General features: G+C 39.8%; 10 protein-coding genes across 10 annotated transcripts; 8 read left to right on the top strand and 2 right to left on the bottom strand.

Moving 5' to 3' along the window:
* Positions 1–80: 80 nt before the first annotated feature.
* On the top strand, positions 81–1,364 carry LSC2 (succinate--CoA ligase (GDP-forming) subunit beta; the record flags this gene model as incomplete). The annotated part of the gene is made up of 1 exon (XM_018365343.1): positions 81–1,364. The coding sequence occupies one exon, from the start codon at positions 81–83 to the stop codon at positions 1,362–1,364; it is 1,284 nt and encodes a 427-aa protein (XP_018222443.1).
* A 270-nt stretch (positions 1,365–1,634) lies between these two features.
* On the bottom strand, positions 1,635–2,072 carry MPC3 (mitochondrial pyruvate carrier; the record flags this gene model as incomplete). Its single annotated transcript, XM_018365342.1, has 1 exon — positions 1,635–2,072. One exon carries the CDS (start codon positions 2,070–2,072, stop codon positions 1,635–1,637), a length of 438 nt encoding a protein of 145 aa, XP_018222442.1.
* Positions 2,073–2,857: 785 nt separating this feature from the next.
* On the top strand, positions 2,858–4,675 carry YAP1802 (Yap1802p; the record flags this gene model as incomplete). The annotated part of the gene is made up of 1 exon (XM_018365341.1): positions 2,858–4,675. The coding sequence occupies one exon, from the start codon at positions 2,858–2,860 to the stop codon at positions 4,673–4,675; it is 1,818 nt and encodes a 605-aa protein (XP_018222441.1).
* A 1,140-nt stretch (positions 4,676–5,815) lies between these two features.
* Positions 5,816–8,779, top strand: PFK1 (6-phosphofructokinase subunit alpha; the record flags this gene model as incomplete). Its single annotated transcript, XM_018365340.1, has 1 exon — positions 5,816–8,779. The coding sequence occupies one exon, from the start codon at positions 5,816–5,818 to the stop codon at positions 8,777–8,779; it is 2,964 nt and encodes a 987-aa protein (XP_018222440.1).
* Positions 8,780–9,534: 755 nt separating this feature from the next.
* On the top strand, positions 9,535–10,392 carry PEX21 (Pex21p; the record flags this gene model as incomplete). The annotated part of the gene is made up of 1 exon (XM_018365339.1): positions 9,535–10,392. The coding sequence occupies one exon, from the start codon at positions 9,535–9,537 to the stop codon at positions 10,390–10,392; it is 858 nt and encodes a 285-aa protein (XP_018222439.1).
* Positions 10,393–10,900: 508 nt separating this feature from the next.
* On the top strand, positions 10,901–13,585 carry KEL2 (Kel2p; the record flags this gene model as incomplete). The annotated part of the gene is made up of 1 exon (XM_018365338.1): positions 10,901–13,585. One exon carries the CDS (start codon positions 10,901–10,903, stop codon positions 13,583–13,585), a length of 2,685 nt encoding a protein of 894 aa, XP_018222438.1.
* A 378-nt stretch (positions 13,586–13,963) lies between these two features.
* On the top strand, positions 13,964–16,327 carry DI49_2201 (uncharacterized protein; the record flags this gene model as incomplete). Its single annotated transcript, XM_018365337.1, has 1 exon — positions 13,964–16,327. One exon carries the CDS (start codon positions 13,964–13,966, stop codon positions 16,325–16,327), a length of 2,364 nt encoding a protein of 787 aa, XP_018222437.1.
* A 479-nt stretch (positions 16,328–16,806) lies between these two features.
* On the top strand, positions 16,807–17,094 carry SPG1 (Spg1p; the record flags this gene model as incomplete). The annotated part of the gene is made up of 1 exon (XM_018365336.1): positions 16,807–17,094. One exon carries the CDS (start codon positions 16,807–16,809, stop codon positions 17,092–17,094), a length of 288 nt encoding a protein of 95 aa, XP_018222436.1.
* Positions 17,095–17,555: 461 nt separating this feature from the next.
* MIC26 (Mic26p) lies at positions 17,556–18,257 on the top strand (the record flags this gene model as incomplete). Its single annotated transcript, XM_018365335.1, has 1 exon — positions 17,556–18,257. The coding sequence occupies one exon, from the start codon at positions 17,556–17,558 to the stop codon at positions 18,255–18,257; it is 702 nt and encodes a 233-aa protein (XP_018222435.1).
* Positions 18,258–18,507: 250 nt separating this feature from the next.
* Positions 18,508–19,707, bottom strand: YHB1 (flavohemoglobin; the record flags this gene model as incomplete). Its single annotated transcript, XM_018365334.1, has 1 exon — positions 18,508–19,707. The coding sequence occupies one exon, from the start codon at positions 19,705–19,707 to the stop codon at positions 18,508–18,510; it is 1,200 nt and encodes a 399-aa protein (XP_018222434.1).
* Between the last annotated feature and the right edge of the window lie 564 nt (positions 19,708–20,271).

Here is a 20,271-nt window from a genome sequence, read left to right as displayed (position 1 = left end):
ATTTCTTGTTTGGTTTTCAAACGGTGAGAAGCAATTGGGGTTTGAAAGGACACAGTTAGAAGGTATAAAAACAGAACAGGATGCTTTCAAGAAAATCGTTATCGCTACTTTCTAAGTGTGGGCAGTTGAGCAAGCTGAGTGCGCAAACCGCACGCCAAGCAAAGAGGCACTTGTCCATTCACGAGTACAGGTCAGCTGAGTTATTGAGAGAATACGGGATTGGCACTCCAGAAGGTTTTCCAGCTTTCACCCCCGAAGAGGCTTTTGAAGCAGCTAAGAAATTGAACACCAAGGAACTGGTCATCAAGGCACAGGCATTAACTGGTGGTAGAGGTAAGGGACACTTCGACACTGGTTACAAGAGTGGTGTTCATATGATCGAAGGCCCTCAACAAGCAGAAGAGGTTGCAAAGGAAATGCTGAACCATAACTTGATTACCAAACAAACGGGAAAAGCCGGGAAACCTGTATCTGCGGTTTATATAGTAAAAAGAGTAGACACCAAGCACGAAGCCTATTTGTCTATTTTGATGGATAGACAAACTAGAAAACCTATGATCATCGCATCCAGTGAAGGTGGTATGAATATTGAAGAAGTGGCCGAGAAAAACCCAGATGCCATTAAGAAGTTTTCCATCGAAACCTCAGAGGGATTAAGTCCAGAAATGGCCAAGAATGTGGCCAAGAGTCTTGGTTTCACTTCTGGTGCACAAGATGAAGCGGCAAAGACCGTATCTAATTTGTACAAGATATTCATGGAAAGAGATGCCACGCAAGTGGAGATCAATCCTTTGAGTGAGATTGAGCATGACCCAAACCACAAGGTCATGTGCACAGACGCCAAATTCGGGTTCGATGATAACGCCTCGTTCAGACAAGAGAAGATATACTCTTGGAGAGACCTATCACAGGAAGATCCTGACGAAGTGAAGGCAAAGAAGTACGATTTGAATTTCGTAAAATTGAAGGGTAACATCGGATGTCTAGTCAACGGTGCCGGTTTGGCTATGGCAACTATGGATGTCATCAAGTTGAATGGAGGAGATCCAGCCAACTTTTTGGATTGTGGTGGTGGCGCTACGCCCGAGACCATTAAGCAAGGTTTCGAGCTGATCTTGTCTAACAAGAACGTCGACGCGATTTTCGTCAATATCTTTGGTGGTATTGTTAGATGCGATTACGTTGCCTTGGGGCTTGTGGAAGCTGCCAGGGAACTGGAAGTCAGAGTTCCAATTGTTGCTCGTTTACAAGGTACCAAAGTAGAGGAAGGTTGCGAGATCATCAAGAAGTCTGGTGTGAAAATTTACTCATTTGATGAACTGGACCCTGCCGCTAAAAAGGTTGTCGAATTGACACAGGGCTGAGTTTCAGGGTCAAGTGACAAATAAAAAATAAGTATATTTTAACTATCGATAAGGCTTTCTCTCTTATATATATGCATATATATATTCTTCAAAAAAAGATTTCTTATTATTGACTTTTCTGTTTTTACATTTATTTTAAATTATATTTTAATTTTTACATTTAGATGTAAAATACGTGAGTTAAACTATGGAAAGGAATATATAATGGGTCATAAAATTCATCGAGAAAAAGAATATGCGAGTTTTGTAAGGAGATTTCTTTTATATGAATCAGTGTGTTATAGGCGGATTAGCGCTGATAACACCTGTGTTCACCGAGGCAGATGCGGACTTTGCCGCGACAGCCGCAGGTGTCTCCCCCTTTATTATATAGTGCAGGGCTTGTTTGTACGTGTCCCCGTTCCGTATCCTAAAATTGGCAATCCTCGTTAGATGGTACCCAGCAGTGCAACCCAGGAAGAAGTTCACAGAGGCGAGCAGGTAGTTCTTGGGCTTAATGACAAACGACCAACGAGTCCAAATCAGCGCCGTGGCCAATAAAGACAGATTCTGTACTCCTGAGACCTTCTCCACGGGTCTCTTTATATCGTTTAGCCCTGCAAAGACCAACCCCCATTTCAGAGTGGGCGCCCAAAAGTGGACGGTCTTAGGTCCCGTCTCACTGTTTAAAAATCTTCTGAAGGCAGAATTAAAGGCAGATGCTGACATTGTTGTGCGTATGTGTTTGAGTGCTTAAAAGTAGCAGTAGAAGTGATAGTAGTAGTAAAAGTTTTAGAGACTAGTATAATTCTCTTTTTTATATTAAAAAAACTGTTGATATGATGTTGAAAGAAAGTTTCTCCAATATTTCAAGAACAATGTGACTTACCGTTTGAAGAGAAAGCAAACCATGCAGCCGCGTATATATATATGACTTGATTACGCTTGTTTTGCGCTTATACGTGCTCTCCTTAGCCGTTCGCCTTGAATGACCCAACCAAGGAGCGGCTCAGCCCGGCCCGTCCACGGAATGACGCAAAGCCGCAATTTCCGATTGGCGGGAGAAATAAAAGCGGGGGGAGCACTCCAAAGTGAGGGGTTTCGAGCGGGGTAATTGTACCAAACAAGAAAAAAAAGGGACTAATAGTTACCCGGATCGAAGAGAATAGGGTAACAGTTTTGATGTTATTTTTTTTTTCAGTTTTTTTCAGTTTTCAGTTTTTTTCCCAGATGGCTTTGTTTTGGTTTTGCTTTGACAGAGGGGAAGATTAGGTTTTGCAGCTGCGTGGAAAAAGTTTCTTGTTCGTACTCGAGGTAGAAGTTCGCTCCTCAATCTTGCTTCGAGCGGTTTAACTTGGAAGTGAGTCAGTTAAAGAAAATTAGATTCTGTAACAACATTGCCATTTGTTGCCCTTACATTAGAAGCCGGAGCAGCAGCATAACCTATAGAAAGCTAAAAGACGTGACTATTTCCGCTACCCCTATAATTCATACATAAACGTGTTTACTGAATCATGTCTTCATCGTATGCCAAGCTTGTGAAGGGGGCGACCAAGATAAAGATGGCTCCCCCAAAACAAAAATACGTGGACCCCATTCTCATGGGCACTTCGAACCCCCGTGACTTCCAAGAGATTACAGACGCCTTGGACGTAAGGTTGTCAGATACGGCGTGGACCATTGTGTATAAGGCGCTGGTTGTGATACACCTAATGATCCAGCAAGGCGAAAAAGACGTTACGCTAAGGCACTATTCTCATAACCTGAGCGTGTTCCAGTTAAGGAAAATCTCGCATACTTCTAAATGGTCTTCCAACGATATGAAGGCGCTGCAGAAGTACGATGATTACTTGAAGATCCGTTGTGAGGAGTATGGGAGGCTACGTATGGACCACGTACGAGACAACTATTCCTCGTTAAAATTGGGCAGTAGAGACCAACTTACCATGGATGAAGAGTTGGACCATGTAGAGTCGTTAGAAATCCAAATAAATGCTTTAATAAGAAACCGATACTCTACTCCGGATCTGGAAAACCACTTGCTACTGTATGCGTTCCAATTGCTAGTGCAAGATCTGTTAGCGTTATACAACGCCCTCAACGAAGGGGTTATTACACTATTGGAATCATTCTTTGAACTATCCGTCGAGCATGCCAAGAGAACGCTGGATCTTTACAAGGATTTTGTGGACATGACAGAGTACGTGGTAAGATATTTGAAGGTAGGTAAAGCCGTCGGTTTGAAAATTCCCGTGATCAAGCATATCACCACAAAATTGATTAAATCTCTGGAAGACCACTTGAGGGAGGAAACAAAAAGACAGAGAGGTGAGCCTCTTCAACAACAACAAGACAGGAAGCCATCTTCTACCGTTAGCAATACAACCAATTACGATAGCAACACTGGTAATAGATCCATAGCGCAACAGAAGCTGGAACAGATAAGGGAACAAAAGAAGCTTTTGGAGCAACAACTACAACAGCAACAACTGCTGATTTCTCCTACCGTTCCGCAAGATGCGCACAACCCGTTTGGCTCGCAACAACAAGATGTAAATAATGATACTTTTTCTTTCGAGCCAGCACAACCTCAACTGGCCGCCCAAATCCCACAACAAACCGGTAACCCATTCTTGATACAACAACAGCAACAGCAACAACAGCAACAGCWACAGCAACAGCAACAGCAACAGCAACAGCTACAGCAACAGCAACAGCAACAGCAACAGCTACAGCTACAGCAACAGCAACAGCAACAACAACAACAACAGCAACAGCAACCAGTCCAATTGGCCGGCGCACCCACGATGCTGCAACAAGCGCAGGTACCAGTAGCATCGAATTTGAATGGCCAGCAAACTGGGATGTATGCTTCCAATCTCCAGTATACCCCAAATTTCACTGGGTCAGGATTTGGTGGCTATACAACTATCGATAGCAACCCAATGGCAAACACCATGGAGCCGACGAAAACAGGCTCTAACAATCCGTTTTCGTTGGAGAATATAGTAAGAGAACAACAAAAACAGCCTAATGAATCCCCGAACCCATTTACGTTGCAGCAAGCTCAGACTACCCCGATTCTTGCTCAACATCAAACAGGTAACCCATTTCAAGCACAAAACATGATGACAGCACCAATGGGGACATACATGACTGGTTCACCGGCTGGGCAAGTTCAGTATGCTTCCACCGGTATACAGCAACAACAAGCTATGCAAGACCAACAGACTGGGTATGTCATGATCCCGACCGCGTTTGTACCCATTCAACAACAACAGCAACAACAACAACAACATCAACAAGAAAATTCGAATTTAATAGATATATAACGAATGATAGATACGGGAGATTTGTTCTTAGCGGGCCCTCCTTGCATATTATACACTCATTTTTTACGTATATCTTCTATATTATGAAATCAACATCCGTACATGTAAAGCTGACCGTAGTTACTTCATTAACCTGGTTTTTTTCTTTGGTCTTGCCTTGGTATTTCGAGCACTGTGGTTATTGAGTGTTACCCGAAGTAAACACTAAACATCTCCGTTGAAAGCGACGGGCACACATATCGGGATTCCTCAATCCAAACACCACGAAGCTTCTTCCAGCTTCCACTATTTTCCACTATTTTAGAATCTTAGCTTCATATTTTCTTCACTTTATTTTTCATAACCGTGCTCCTGGATAGCGGTTAGTAAAAAAAATAATAGCTCATCAAGAAAACCTTGTACGTAAGCAAGATTTGTATTATACAATGCTCTATTTAGTATCAAGCATGCCAGCAATCATCAAGCACACAGGTTGCTTAACGTAATTCTTAAGCAATGGGGTCAATGCCATCTTCCTAACATGCTGACTATGTCTCTTTGGATCCTGTAAAAAACGCAATCACGTTTTCACGTTTTGTGTTTTTTTTCTTGCGGAATTGCGGAATTTCCCAATTGGCAGCGTTATCCGATTTGACATCGACTTGCATCAACTTTCAAAATTATAAGGATGAGAAAGTTGAAATCGGGTTTTTTCCATTGTCGTCATCAACATGGTTTTTTAAATAAATAAATACCATTTTTTTTTTTTCATCCTTTTGTTTTTATTTTGCTCTATTTTCATCTTAACTATTAAATTCTTCTACTCTTAATAAAGGAGTTTTTTTTAATTATTTTCTTGTTTAATCATCTTTTTTTTCTATATTTTTGACTTTAATTCTATTCTTTTCAAATCTCAAGTATCTAAAGGATATTATTGCTTTCTACCAACAAAAGCCTGTTACTTCTATTTTGGATTGTCGTCTACTCAAGTTTCGCCTAGTACATAAACGATAAACAAATTTGAAGAAAGAATATAGGGAGGAAAATTTTTTCTATTTTTTATTTCGACACAGTCAAAACAGATATTAGACAAATAACCTCATTTTAGCACTATCTGGGAAGATTTTTTCAAAATAATCTAAAACGAAACAACTAACAAATATGCAATCTCAAGATTCTTGTTACGGTGTTGCATTCAGATCTATCATCACCAATGATGAAGCTCTTTTCAAGAAAACCATTCACTTCTACCACACTTTGGGTTTTGCCACTGTCAAAGATTTTAACAAATTCAAACATGGTGAAAATAGCCTCTTATCTTCAGGAACATCTCAAGATTCCTTAAGAGAAGTTTGGTTAGAATCTTTCAAGTTAAGTGAAGTGGATGCTTCTGGTTTCCGTATACCACAACAAGAAGCCTCTAACAAGTCTCAAAGTCAAGGTGCTTTGTTGAAGATACGTTTAGTGATGGCTGCCCCAATTGATGAAACTTTCGACACCAATGAAACTGCCACAATCACTTATTTCTCTACTGACTTGAACAAAATTGTCGAGCAATTCCCAAAACAAGCTGAAAAACTGTCTGACACTTTAGTATTTTTGAAAGATCCAATGGGTAACAATATCACTTTCTCAGGCTTGGCTAACGCTACAGATTCAGCCCCAACTTCTAAGGACGCTTTCTTGGAAGCCACTTCTGAAGACGAAATTATTTCTAAAGCCTCTTCTGAAGCTTCCGATCTATTGAGACAAACATTGGGCTCTTCCCAAAAGAAGAAGAAGATCGCTGTCATGACTTCTGGTGGTGATTCTCCAGGTATGAACGCTGCCGTCCGTGCTGTTGTTCGTACAGGTATTCATTTCGGTTGCGATGTCTTCGCCGTCTATGAAGGTTACGAAGGTTTACTAAGAGGTGGTAAATACTTGAAGAAAATGGCCTGGGAGGACGTTAGAGGTTGGTTAAGTGAAGGTGGTACCCTAATTGGTACTGCTCGTTCCATGGAATTCAAAAAACGTGAAGGTCGTAGACAAGCAGCAGGCAATTTGATTTCCCAAGGTATCGATGCTTTGATTGTTTGCGGTGGTGATGGTTCTTTAACCGGTGCTGATCTATTTAGACATGAATGGCCATCTTTGGTCGAAGAATTGGTTGCTGAAGGTAGATTCACTAAAGAAGAAGTTGCACCATACAAGAACTTATCCATTGTTGGTCTTGTTGGTTCTATTGATAACGATATGTCTGGTACTGACTCTACCATTGGTGCTTATTCCGCTTTAGAAAGAATCTGTGAAATGGTCGACTACATCGATGCTACAGCTAAGTCTCACTCTCGTGCTTTCGTTGTTGAAGTTATGGGTAGACATTGTGGTTGGTTGGCCTTAATGGCTGGTATTGCCACTGGTGCCGATTACATTTTCATTCCTGAAAGAGCTGTTCCTCATGGTAAATGGCAAGAAGAATTACAAGAAGTTTGCCAAAGACATAGAAGTAAGGGTAGAAGAAACAACACAATTATTGTCGCTGAAGGTGCCTTGGATGATCAATTGAACCCTGTTACTGCCAACGATGTTAAGGATGCTTTGGTTGATTTAGGACTCGACACTAAAGTCACCATTCTAGGTCACGTCCAAAGAGGTGGTACTGCTGTTGCTCATGACAGATGGTTGGCTACTTTGCAAGGTGTTGACGCTGTTAAGGCTGTCTTAGATTTCACCCCTGAAACTCCTTCTCCATTGATCGGTATTTTGGAAAACAAGATTATCAGAATGCCATTGGTTGAATCTGTTAAACTAACTAAATCCGTCGCCACTGCTATCGAAAGCAAAGATTTTGATAAAGCAATTTCTTTAAGAGATACAGAATTCATTGAACTATACGAAAACTTTTTGTCTACCACCGTCAAGGATGATGGTTCTGAATTGTTACCTGTTTCTGACAGACTAAACATTGGTGTTGTTCACGTTGGTGCTCCATCTGCCGCTTTGAATGCTGCCACTCGTGCTGCCACTCTATACTGTTTGTCTCACGGTCACAAACCATACGCTATCATGAACGGTTTCAGTGGGTTGATTCAAACTGGTGAAGTAAAGGAGTTATCATGGATTGATGTCGAAAACTGGCACAACYTGGGTGGTTCCGAGATTGGTACCAACAGATCTGTTGCCTCAGAAGATTTAGGTACCATTGCTTACTACTTCCAAAAGAACAAGCTAGATGGTTTAATCATCCTTGGTGGTTTCGAAGGTTTCAAATCTTTGAAGCAATTACGTGATGGTAGACTCCAACACCCAATCTTCAACATCCCAATGTGCTTGATTCCAGCCACTGTTTCCAACAATGTTCCAGGTACTGAATACTCACTAGGTGTTGATACCTGCTTGAACGCATTAGTCAACTACACTGATGACATTAAGCAAAGTGCTTCTGCTACAAGAAGAAGAGTTTTTGTTTGCGAAGTTCAAGGTGGTCATTCTGGTTACATTGCTTCTTTCACTGGTTTAATTACCGGTGCCGTCTCTGTGTACACTCCAGAAAAGAAGATCGACTTAGCCTCTATCAGAGAAGACATAACTTTACTAAAAGAAAACTTCCGTCACGATAAAGGTGAAAACAGAAACGGTAAGCTATTGGTTAGAAACGAGCAAGCTTCAAGCGTATATAGTACAGAGTTACTTGCTGACATTATTTCTGAATCAAGCAAGGGTAAGTTTGGTGTTAGAACTGCCATCCCAGGTCATGTTCAACAAGGTGGTGTTCCATCTTCTAAGGATCGTGTTACTGCTTCTAGATTCGCTGTTAAATGTATTAAATTCATCGAACAATGGAACAAGAAGAACGAAGCCTCTCCAAACACTGATGCTAAGGTTTTGAGATTCAAATTCGATACCCATGGTGAAAAGGTGCCAACAGTTGAACACGAAGATGACTCTGCCGCTGTTATCTGCGTTAATGGTTCTCACGTCTCCTTCAAGCCAATTGCTAACCTATGGGAAAACGAAACCAATGTTGAATTAAGAAAGGGTCATGAGGTTCATTGGGCCGAATATAATAAGATTGGTGACATATTATCTGGTAGATTAATGTTGAGAGCTGAAGTGGCCGCTTCAACCGCTGAAAACAAATGAATGATTGCAATGAAAAGTTTAAGTTAAGCAAAAAGAGGTAAAAATGGCATGCACTTTATTTTTTATACAATTGTTTCTTTTGTGAAAAGACTTATTTATGTATCTGTTGTTTTTTTCTTTTTTTTATCCTCTATTTTTGTCTATTTGTCTTTATTTTACTATTTTTGTTATTATTTTTTTTATATAATTTTTGTACGATATGATACACATAACAATGAGCAATGAATATATTTCTAATATATTAGTCTAGAAGAAATGCTTTCAGATATTTTATCAACTCCATTTTGTATACGCAACGCAACACATCGACCAGTCAGTTTATGCTCTCTGCATTATTCCCGTATCAGGGCGTACAGGCGGCAATTGATTAGCAGTGTTAGCGTGGTTGATATTTAAACTACTACCCTTACATCACATACCGTTCGGCTTCTATGATACGAAAGTCAGACCAAGCCCTTTGCTTTTAGTCATATGACTGCCAATAGTTTTGCTATTGGCTCGCGTAACATTACTTAGATTAGGTGTTGACCTCTCCCGTTTCTTTTTCAAGTTTCCACTGGAAAAATGRAAACCAATACCGATAATCGGAGATGGAATGATTAAATATTTCTAAAGATCTTGGCCAAGGTGTGAAAGCTTGAAAGCAAGTTGCTATATATTAGAGTTGTGTGAGAGTCGCAAGGATAAAGTAGAAGAATTCTTCTAGTTTGAAAAGCAAGCACCAAAGCATTAGAAAAGGAACCACATTACCTATCATGTCTGATGCTTGTCGTACAAATCCAATAAACCAGATTATACAAAAAGGTCATAGCATACACAACGGTTCCCTAATACCGTCAAAACCCACCAGGTTCATCCACAGAGAACCAACTGCACACCATATCGATAAAGGTCCACATGCGGAAACATCCTTTTTGCACCGTGCCAGCAATATGAAGAGCGTTGATGATGTGGCATTTCAAAATCGTCCCTCTCTAACAAATTTTGAAAACCATATTGAAGAGTCCAGTAGCTGGATTCCTCAATTTTCTTCAATGGAAATTAATGATCCATTAGAATTCAGCTCAGAATATAAAAATTTGTATTCAAACTACGAATCACATCAACGCCAAAATTCAAGTAGACAACAGTTCCCCATTACGAGTTCTATGGTGCGGAAGACGGCAAGCCATCTTCCGTCACGAAACATGTTTCGACAACAGCGCCAAGAAAACCGCAACAGCTCAACGGATGCCTTTAAATTCGACGCGGAATTCCAAAATTTAGAGAACGAAATCCAAGAAGTGCGGTACGAGCCAATAATACAAGAAGACGAAAGCTGGCTGGACCAAGACCAATTGGAGTTACAGAAGATCGCTACAGATATAGTAAAATGCTGCACTCCTCCACTTTCATCAGCATCCTCCACCTCCACTGTTTCCTCTATCGACTCAAAGCTCTCCGAGTCGAAATTTATACAGCTGATGAGAGGAATCAGCAGTGGTGACGTGACTTTAAAAAAGGAAGCAAATGGGCATTCTGCAAGCGAGCTATTCTCGCCCAGCAATGGAGAACTGGTGGGAAATGAGCACATCCCCGTAGAGAACCAAAGTCATCGAGGCGCATACAATTGATATTAACGGTTCCTTAAATGCACCTCTTGTTACTCTTACTATTACATATAGTATATATATGTATATGTATATGTATAGCCAAGACCACTCTCATGTACGCACGTGCGCGCATACGCGTTCTGTGCTCTAACCACCGTTGTAACGCCAATCATGCAGATGCAAGCCCTACCTGCTGTCAAATCGACTTTGCTTCTCGTTTAGAAGATACTACACCCTTTTACATGGATCGTGCTGATGTAAGCTGCACGAAATGTGAATTTTTCTTCTTTGGGTGAATGAAAAAAAAAAAAAGCTTCGCAAAATCCGATTTAGCTTCGAAAGAAGGAGTTGGCGTTGCGAAGGGTCTTGGGAATATTGATTGATTTTGAATTTTGAATTTTGGTTTGGTGTTGGTGTTATGTATTCTTTTTTTTTTTTCAGTTTTAAAAACGTATACACGTGAATTGTAACATGACTTGGACTGGAGAAAAGAAATTTTGATTTTGATGAAGCACCCCCTTAAGCAACCATGGTACCTTTCAAGTTGACGAAAAAAGTGTCCACGGATACGGATTCCTCGGTGATTTCAGCCCAGAGTTTGCCTAGAGCGATGCCCTTCATGGACAACCAAAACGGTACGCGAATAATAACCCCTTCAGCGCCTCCAAATCAACAAAGAAATATATCAGGGGCGTCAACCGCTTTACCTTCGCCAATGGAGCGCCAAGATGCAGGGAAATACGTCTGGAACAGGATCAAACTAAAGAACTCTCCGTTCCCCCGTTATCGTCATTCCGCCTCACCTATTGTTACAAACGATAATAGGATTTTTGTGACTGGTGGACTTCACGATCACTTAGTGTATGGTGACACTTGGCAGTTATCTGCTAATTTGGATGGCACTAGCTTTGTTTCCAAGACAATTCAGATTGGTCAGAACACGCCCCCTCCCAGAGTGGGCCATGCTTCTACCATTTGCGGCAATGCCTTTGTAGTATTTGGAGGTGATACACACAAGCTCAATATGAATAAATTGTTGGATGATGATCTCTATCTTTTCAACATTAATTCTTATAAGTGGACGATACCGCAGCCTGTCGGCACTAGACCTTTGGGTAGGTATGGCCATAAAATCTCTATTATTGCTAACAATCCGATGCAAACCAAATTGTATCTTTTTGGTGGACAGATTGATGAAACTTATTTCAATGATCTAGCCATGTTCGATTTGTCATCGTTTCGTAGGCCAAATTCCCATTGGGTATTTTTGAAACCTATTAGTACTGTACCCCCTGCTGTGACAAACCATACGATGGTAACATTTGATAACAAATTATGGGTATTTGGTGGGGAAACTCCAAAGACGTTAAGCAATGAAACATTTTGTTACGATCCAGTACAAAATGACTGGTCTAAAATCCAAACGACGGGCGAAACGCCTCCACCAATACAAGAGCATGCTAGTGTGGTATATAAACATTTAATGTGCATATTTGGCGGCAAGGACATCGATAACGCATATTCTAATGATGTTTATTTCTTAAATTTGATAACATTCAAATGGTACAAACTTCCTCGTATCAAGGAGGGATTACCTAAAGAACGATCTGGCCATTCTTTAACGTTAATAAAAAATGACAAGCTTGTTATCATGGGTGGTGATAAGTTCGATTATGCTAGTTCAAGTGTTCACGATCTACATACTTCATCCACTGATCAAGGCGAAGGAACGTTATTGTATACCCTCGATTTGTCGCATCTAGGTGACCTTTGTCCGGGGATAATGGGCGAATCGCTATACAACGAAGGTGACATTTCAAATTTTCCTTATGGAAAATCCGCGAACTCAAACTCAGTTGGAAATGAAAACCAAGAGATGATAAATATCCTCACACCTAAATTACCCAATCTTAAGACTTTCAGCCCAAGTGATGTCACCGGGGCCACCGGAAGTAACTTTACCGATGCAGGGGTCCAAATGAGTAAAACGCGACACGATAAAGAGGAAGAAAGGTCACAGCCTTGCGAAATCGACGAAACTACAAAATCTGAATTTTCACTTCCTGATGATAAATTTGCCTTTATTAACAAAAGGGCTGCATATAATACCGAAAATATCAAAAATAATGCTCCTATTCTGCAAGGTTTGGCAATAGATACAAAAGAATACAATCCTCCTTCATTCAAAGAAACGCAAAACGACAAAGTAATTCTCAGGAGTATATATGATGAATTGTCTTCGGAAATCCAATCATTGCACCTTGAAACGCAACAGAAAGAACTTGAAACTGCTAGGCATATTTCCGAATTAGAGAAAGAAGTTCAAAGATTAATGATAATAAAAGAGGCTTCGAAAGACTCTAATTTCCAGATGGCACGATTCAAGAATTTAGAAATTCAAAAGACTTTCTTGGAATCTAGAATTCAAGATTTACTAGAGTTAGTAGAAAAGAAACTTTCTCAAGCACAAGAAATTAATAGTGAAATTGCAATTCGGAATACAAAACTGGAAGCATACTTTGAAGAGAGCGATACTGAAAAGGAGCTTATCGACTTGGAGAGGAAGTGTGACATTCTGAAGAGTCAAAATGAAAAACTCAAACGAAACGCAGAAAATGGGAATGCCAAACTTCCCAGTCGCATGACAGGTTTATCCAGCCGTTTGAATCAATTATTGGCGATGGGGCCGATCAACGCTGCAACACCTTCGAACGAAAGAGATAAAAAAATTGAAGGGGTCGAACCGTTGAGAAAAATGGACAGGATAATAGATGAAATACACGAAACAGCTAAAATAAAAAACGAATTGATGAATAAAAAACAAAAGTTAACCGGTGAAAAGACTGCTTTACAAGCTGATCTTCTGGCTAAGAACGATAAGCTGGAAGCGTTAAAAAAAATATTTGACGGAAGTTCAAAATCAATGTTATTGACCCAGAAGGCTATTGACTTGTCACGATCAGAGCGTGAAAAATACAAGCAATGCACCGATGATTTGCAGCAACAAATCGACAAATTGAAAAACGAACAAACTGGACAACAGGAACGACATAGTACTGTCGCCTATAGCAATTCAGACACAATCCACAGAATGAAACTCAACAATCTCAAGACTGAGCTATATATCTCGAAAGAAGATAGAGACACTCTCAAAGAAGAAGTGTTAATTTTGAAGAAAAGACTCTACACTCTTCAAACACAACAATCTCAGTAACATATATTTTACACTTGCAAAAGCATACATAAAAGTATAAAGAAACACATGTATATTCATAGGGACACTGTTATAAACACTAAAAATTGATGAGTTAGGCCTCAGTGAGTTATTAAAGGCTGATCTGATCATACATTAAATGAAATTTCATAGCCGCGCTTATTATTGTCCGCCGGGTAAAAACTCTTTTTCTAGGGGGATTTTTAGGCTGAGCTTACCTACAAAGCCAAAAGGACCCTTAACGAAAACGAAATTATTCAAAGGAAGGAATAGAGTCAGATATAAAAAAAAAAATAAAACTTGTCGGGCTGAACACATCGAGTAGACGCTCTAACTACTGGTACAGGACTTCTTAACCATAATTAAGAGTAAGACACAATGGCGATTGCAAAGGAATTCACTAAGCACATCTCGTTTGATGATCTAGCACCTTCTCTAATTGATGATCAAGCAACTATTATAAAGAATGACAGCCACCATGTTGGCTTGAACAATCATTTTTTGCATATACCTCCTCAGTTCAATCCGATCTACAAAAATAGTTTGGATGGCAGCCAAGGTTTTGACGAACTTGTTGTCAATGACAATCAAGATTCACTTGAAGAGGAAGGACGTTCTCGACAATCCCGAATGGAAAGTCCGACACCTACCGTTCCTCTGTTTTCAACCCAGATGTTTTCTCCTGTAGCGCATGATCCTTCCAAAAGCTATCTAAGGTCACCCAGTGATGGAAGAAGCAGAAGTGAGTCTCCAATGTTTCGGTCGAAAAGAGGAACCTCAGTGAGACTGCCCCCTCCTCCAAAAGTGTCTGTGCTAAGAAAGACTCAAAAGGCTGCTGATGAACAGGGGCCTATTGAGGATATTGACATCGGAGACATAGATTTCGATCAGGAAAGAAGGATGAACAGAACGACTGAAAAAAATACGCAACAAAATTCAGGGTCAAGGAGGGGCTATACTCAAGCTGCGTTTGCCAATCTTAACGAAGTAGAAGATAGAATAGAAACAAAGTCTATGGTCGATTTATCTGAAGGAAATGCAGATACTTCCAAGAAAAGATCTAAATCTTTTGCTGGGATGACAGATGAAGAATTAACCAAGTTGGAAGAATTTTACATAAGTAAAGGGAGGTCGAACAAAACTAAAATAGATCAGTTTGATTTTGGTGAACAACTCCCGGTCTATTTGGACACAACCGCATCAAAAACAGATTCCAATTCAGAAGATATGACAGATCCTTTGGCTGCAATTTACCCATCAAGGCCTACAATTGTTCATAATGCAATCTCAATGACCATTGATCACCCAGATTATGAAAGTTATGTATCCAAGAGAAAACAAAAGCTAAGCTGTAAAGAGAAAGAAGATGACATCGATTTAAGAGTCGTTTCATGCTATATATCAGGTAGGAGGTATACATGGTCATCAGTAGATTGGTATGTTGAGAACCTGGCAAGAGATGGTGATCATTTGGTAATTTTCACGACAATCCCTGAGTTTGAAGCCAAAATTGATAGTTTAGCCTATAAGGAAAAAAGAAAACATCGCTTAGAAAGAATGGCCAGCGATACAAGTGAAAACATGACTACGGCATCACATAGTCTTGCGAGTGCTGATTCATCGGTTCCGCTATCTACCGGAATAAGAATCGAAGCTATTCACGATGAGGCAAAGAAGACCTGTAGCAAAATTTTAGATTACTATTCCAAGAGATTGGCAGCCAAAATTGTTAGGATTAGTATTGAGATGGTGAAAGAGGATTCAACAAGATCGGCCATAATTCTTGCGACTTCCTTACATAGACCGAGTTTACAAGTTATTAGCACAGTTAGTGCCAATATTCAAATTAAATTCAGAAACGGGAAAGTTAAATTGCCATTCTTTTTAATGAGACATTTTGCAATGCCAGTGTTTGTAGTTCCATTTGAATTTATCAAACCGGAACTCTTGATTAAGCCCAAAACAGGGCAAAACGAAAACGAAAAGAAGGAAGAAATAGTTGACGATTTGAAGACAAAGGTGAAAAAAGAGGAGAGATTGCAGTGGCTCAGTGGGTTGGTCAACAGAACTTTAGAAAACCCGTTCGCTAACCATGACAAGGCGGTGAATTCAGATGATGAAGATAACGACAGTGACGAGTCAGTTGCCTCCATAAATGAATATTTCCCAATTTCACCAGAAAAAAAGGAAGAAATGGAGTTTTTCGATAAAATGGGATATATAAGGCCAAAACCTTCCAGGCAAATATTATTGGATGATAACACCCTCATGAAATACGATAGTTCGGGCAGAAAATTAACTCCCGTTGAGTCAAGAAGTTCCAAGCGTAGTTCCAAGCGTAGTTCAAGGATACAATTTAATAACAACGGTATTTATAAAGTAAAATCTATGGTTGATGACGTTTATGATCATAATACAGCCTCTACACCCCACACCAAAAGTGTTTTAAAATGGGATAATGAAGACCCAAAACCAAGATTTACCTCACATCCAATGAGGAAAACAAAATCAGCTGGCCTATCACCAAGAACGTCAACTACATCATCTTCTTCAGGGCAGCGGAAGGTTCACCACCATCATCACCATCATGTTTCAAGGACAAAAACCGCAGAGAGCAGCAAATCAGGTGGGAACAGCAAAAAAGGGAGTTTTTCGTCTTCAACGAATGAACATCAATCCAAAAAGTCTGAAAAGAAGAAAACTAGTAAAATCGGCTCGATCTTCAAAAAGGTCTTTGGCTGAGCTGCTTGATGTAAAAGAAACAGAAAAAACAAACAGATAATCACACAAAGGATCAGGACAGCCCCGCGAAAAGGGGGAGGGGCTTTTTAGGGTATTATACTATACATATATTTTGATAAAGATATAATTTTTCTTTCTTTCAGTATTGCTACTTTTGCATTTACTGTGTAGGTTGCATCAGCCGCGCAAAAGGGGACACTGCTAAGGTACCCTTTTAAAGGGATGAAATAGCTTATATCACCTGATCCTGCTTGCAATAACTTAGTGACAGGTTTGTAATGCAAAAAGTAATCAGCTATTGGGGTATTGGCATGGGGGGCTTTTTTGCCTTGCGAAATCTTCCTATAAATTGGAAGGCTGAATATTTTGTCCTGAGTCCCCTGGTAGCGAACAGTTCGGTTTTGTAGATCTGTTTCTTTAATAACGAAGACAATAGAAAAGGTAAAGATTAATCTATATATAACAAACACATTTTCGAAATGAAGTTAGATTCAGGCATATATTCAGAAGCACAACGAGTGGTAAGAACTCCGAAATTTAGGTACATCATGCTAGGGCTAGTCGGTGCTGCTGTGGTACCGACTGCATACATGAGGAGGAACTATACTGTCCCCCCACACAGCTTAGATAGGATAAACGGCATGGACACAACTAAGATGTCTGTAACCGGTGTAGACCAGAGGACTGTTATGACGAAAGGTAAGAGTTTGCAAGAAATGATGGATGATGATGAGACCACCTACTTAATGTTTTCATCCATCATGTGAAGTGGTGTCTTTTTTCTTAAAGGTTGGTATTTGTTCAGGCTCTGATTGCACTTTAGCCACTACTATGGTTAGTGGAGAATTGATAACTCTCATAACCTTTTCCTCCATTCTAAGGTTAACCATCAACACATTTATAAGCATTTTAATATATACATTAATTTAGCCGGTATTTATATATGACACATGTATGGACTTTAATGTATTTTTCAGCATCTACAGCTCGTGCTTCCTGAAGAGATTAGTGAAGAAACCACTATTGGTTAAATATTGTTGCTTTGCCAGTAGGTGCTGAAGCTATTACTCAATTGTTCCTGCTCCGGGTAACCAAGAGTTTTTGAAATTAAAAGCGAATAAGATTTCCCCGAATTATCAAGTGGTGAAGAGCAGTTATCTTAATGCTGATTAAAATGTTTGAGAAAAGAGCAAAACAGCAGGTGTATTCAAGGAAAGAACCATAAATAATGACAAAGAACTTTTACCGCGAGTTAGACCCAGTGGAAGAGAAGATTGTTCCGCCAGAAAACGCTACAGTAATTTCCTCAGACGCTAAAGAGGCCACTATTAATGAAAAGGAAGCCAAGCAAGGCGTTCTTTCACAAAGAGTTATGAGGTTTATTGGAGAAAATGAACTTGTAGACGGTATTTCAGTACGTGATCCAGCGTACATGAAAAAATTTTTCAATGAAAGAAGACTAAAGTTGTCTGCCAAATGGGATAAAGCAGCAACGAAAATAGATGAGGTTGTCGGGAAGTATTACGCTCGTGAAAAGAGTTTTACGTCGACTATTGCAAGCTTACATACTGACCCAGAAGAACGTCTAATACCAGGCTTATCGTCCACTTTAGTTGCCTTTATGACAGGATCTGTCTTAACGAGAAGAAGAACATGGCTACTTCGTGCTACCATGCCCCTTATATTGGGCTCATGTTGCTTTGCGTATGTAATGCCAAGCACATTCAATAATGTCATGGGTCTTGCTCATGATTTAGAGAAGAACTCCTTTCCTAAATTTGTTCAAAAACAAGATCGTGCATGGGGAAAAATCAAAAGATTCAGTAACACATCTGCCCAGTATTACCACGATGCAAAGAAGTGGCTCAACAAAGATGTAGAAAAAACAGGGGACGCAATCAAAGACTGGACTGGGGTTAATATCAAATAAAAATTTTAGCGTGCTTTCCATATTCAAAAATCTTATAAATACATAACCACCTCTACATATATCTGAATATTCCAAACTGAAAATTCCTGATACGGTTCTCTACTAAAAAATACCGACTACATCAACTATAAGAAACTCATGTATTTTTCTAAAATAAAAAACTTTTTTTCCTTTATGATTTAGCTTCGTGTAGAAAAATAAATCTAATATAGGTCGTCATTAATAAATCGTATTTTCCAAGTCTACTCTCTTAAACATTGACAGTCGACATCTTTGGACCGAAAGGTTCGTAATGTATCATGTCGTCGCGGTGTTCCAATTCTCTAAGATGTCCAAGCATAGCTTGCATGAAGGCTAAAGAGCCACAGGTGTACACATCTGCATGTGCAGGTGTCCTTTCCTTTAAGAATTTAGCATCAATCATCGGTTGAGTGTTAGTATGGACAATAATCTTCTCAACATTTGAACATCTGGCTAGTAGTCTATCAACGTGCTTTTTGAAGGCTTGTGTCTTTTCATCGTAAGAAGATTGAATCCAATAAACTGGTCTTTCCGGGTTGCATTCAACCTGTTCTTCCAACATGGCTAAAATTGGTGTAACACCAGCACCAGAGGATAATAGTACTAATGGAACTTTCGTCTGGTTGATCAATTCTCTGTTAATGGTAAAATCACCAGCTGGAGCACTTAGCTTTATTTCATCCCCGATTTTAGCGTCTTTGTGTAAATACTCAGAGACCAGGCCTGCAGGATAATCATCTCTAGCGGCTTCCATCTTGACTGCAAATCTCAAACCGTCCTTGGCAGAAGCAGAACAGAGTGAATAATGCCTTAAAGCGTCGTACTGATTCCCCTGTCTAACTGGGTGAGTGTTTACAGTAATATATTGACCTGGAGTAATTGGCAAAATTGCCAAGTCAATGCCGGAATTGACCTTTGGTTTAACAGTGAATTGAGCAACTTCAGAGGAAACATACTCTTTAGCCGTAATTTCGAACGGTTTCCAACCTGACCATGAAGCTTCTTCGTACATTTTATTTTCAACAGTGATGAAGACATCAGCAATAGCCTGGTAAGCCTCGCCCCAAGCGCTAATAATTTCAGGGGTAGCAGCGTCACCTAAAACCTCCCTGATGGCTTTCAGTAAATATTCACCGACGATTGGATAGTGTTCAGGCTTGATCTGCAAAGCACGGTGTTTATGGCCAATCTGCTTAACATGATCCATAAGAACGGACAGGTCGTCAATGTTCTTGGCAGCAGCCAAAACAGTGGTGGCCAGGGCATTTGGTTGCGCACCAACTTTCTGATTAGTTCTGTTAAAAATGTTGAGTAGTTCTGTGTGTTCAGCAAGCATATTTTTGTAAAAAGTACGCGTGATGACAGTGCCTTGCTGTTCCAAGACTGGAACAGTAGCTTTAATTATAGTACGGGTGTGTTCGGATAGCATTTTTAAGATGACTTTATATATTCAGTTTTAACTATTACACCTAAACAATCAACTAAATATCAGATTAATACAAGCAAAAGTGTATACTTTAAGTTCCAACACCTTTTATATGACATTTTTTCAAAAGGTCTTCTAGTTGGCGCTGTTCCTTTTCCCAGTCATTAAGAGATATAAGTGGTGAGAGAATTTCAGCGACAACAATTCGACAATGATTCGACAGTCGCAAAAGCTTCGTACAAAAAGTTGCTGTTTTTGTATTTCTGAGCAACAATGAAGCCATTATGTGTGAGCCTCAGGACAATAAGTTTATTCTAGGGGACTCCTGCGTGGATTTCTTCGGGGGAAGATCTGAAAATAACTTTTCCGGGATGCGTTAGGGCGTCCGCATTTAAGTAGCGATTAGTAATCGGACATTTACATTTGACACCATTGGACCAAGAAAATGAGTTCTATCGGCCAGAAGATCCGATTGAACAAATGCCGGATATATTTACTGCGTAGACTATCAGTTTCAGTTGGCCTTGTTTACGAGATCAGAGAGAACTTAAAAAATATATTTTTAGC

This window comes from Saccharomyces eubayanus, chromosome VII (assembly GCF_001298625.1).
Source record: "Saccharomyces eubayanus strain FM1318 chromosome VII, whole genome shotgun sequence".
Taxonomy (NCBI): domain Eukaryota; kingdom Fungi; phylum Ascomycota; class Saccharomycetes; order Saccharomycetales; family Saccharomycetaceae; genus Saccharomyces; species Saccharomyces eubayanus.
The sequence above is the reverse complement of the archived record's forward strand: the minus strand, read 5'-3'. Positions and strand labels throughout refer to the sequence as shown.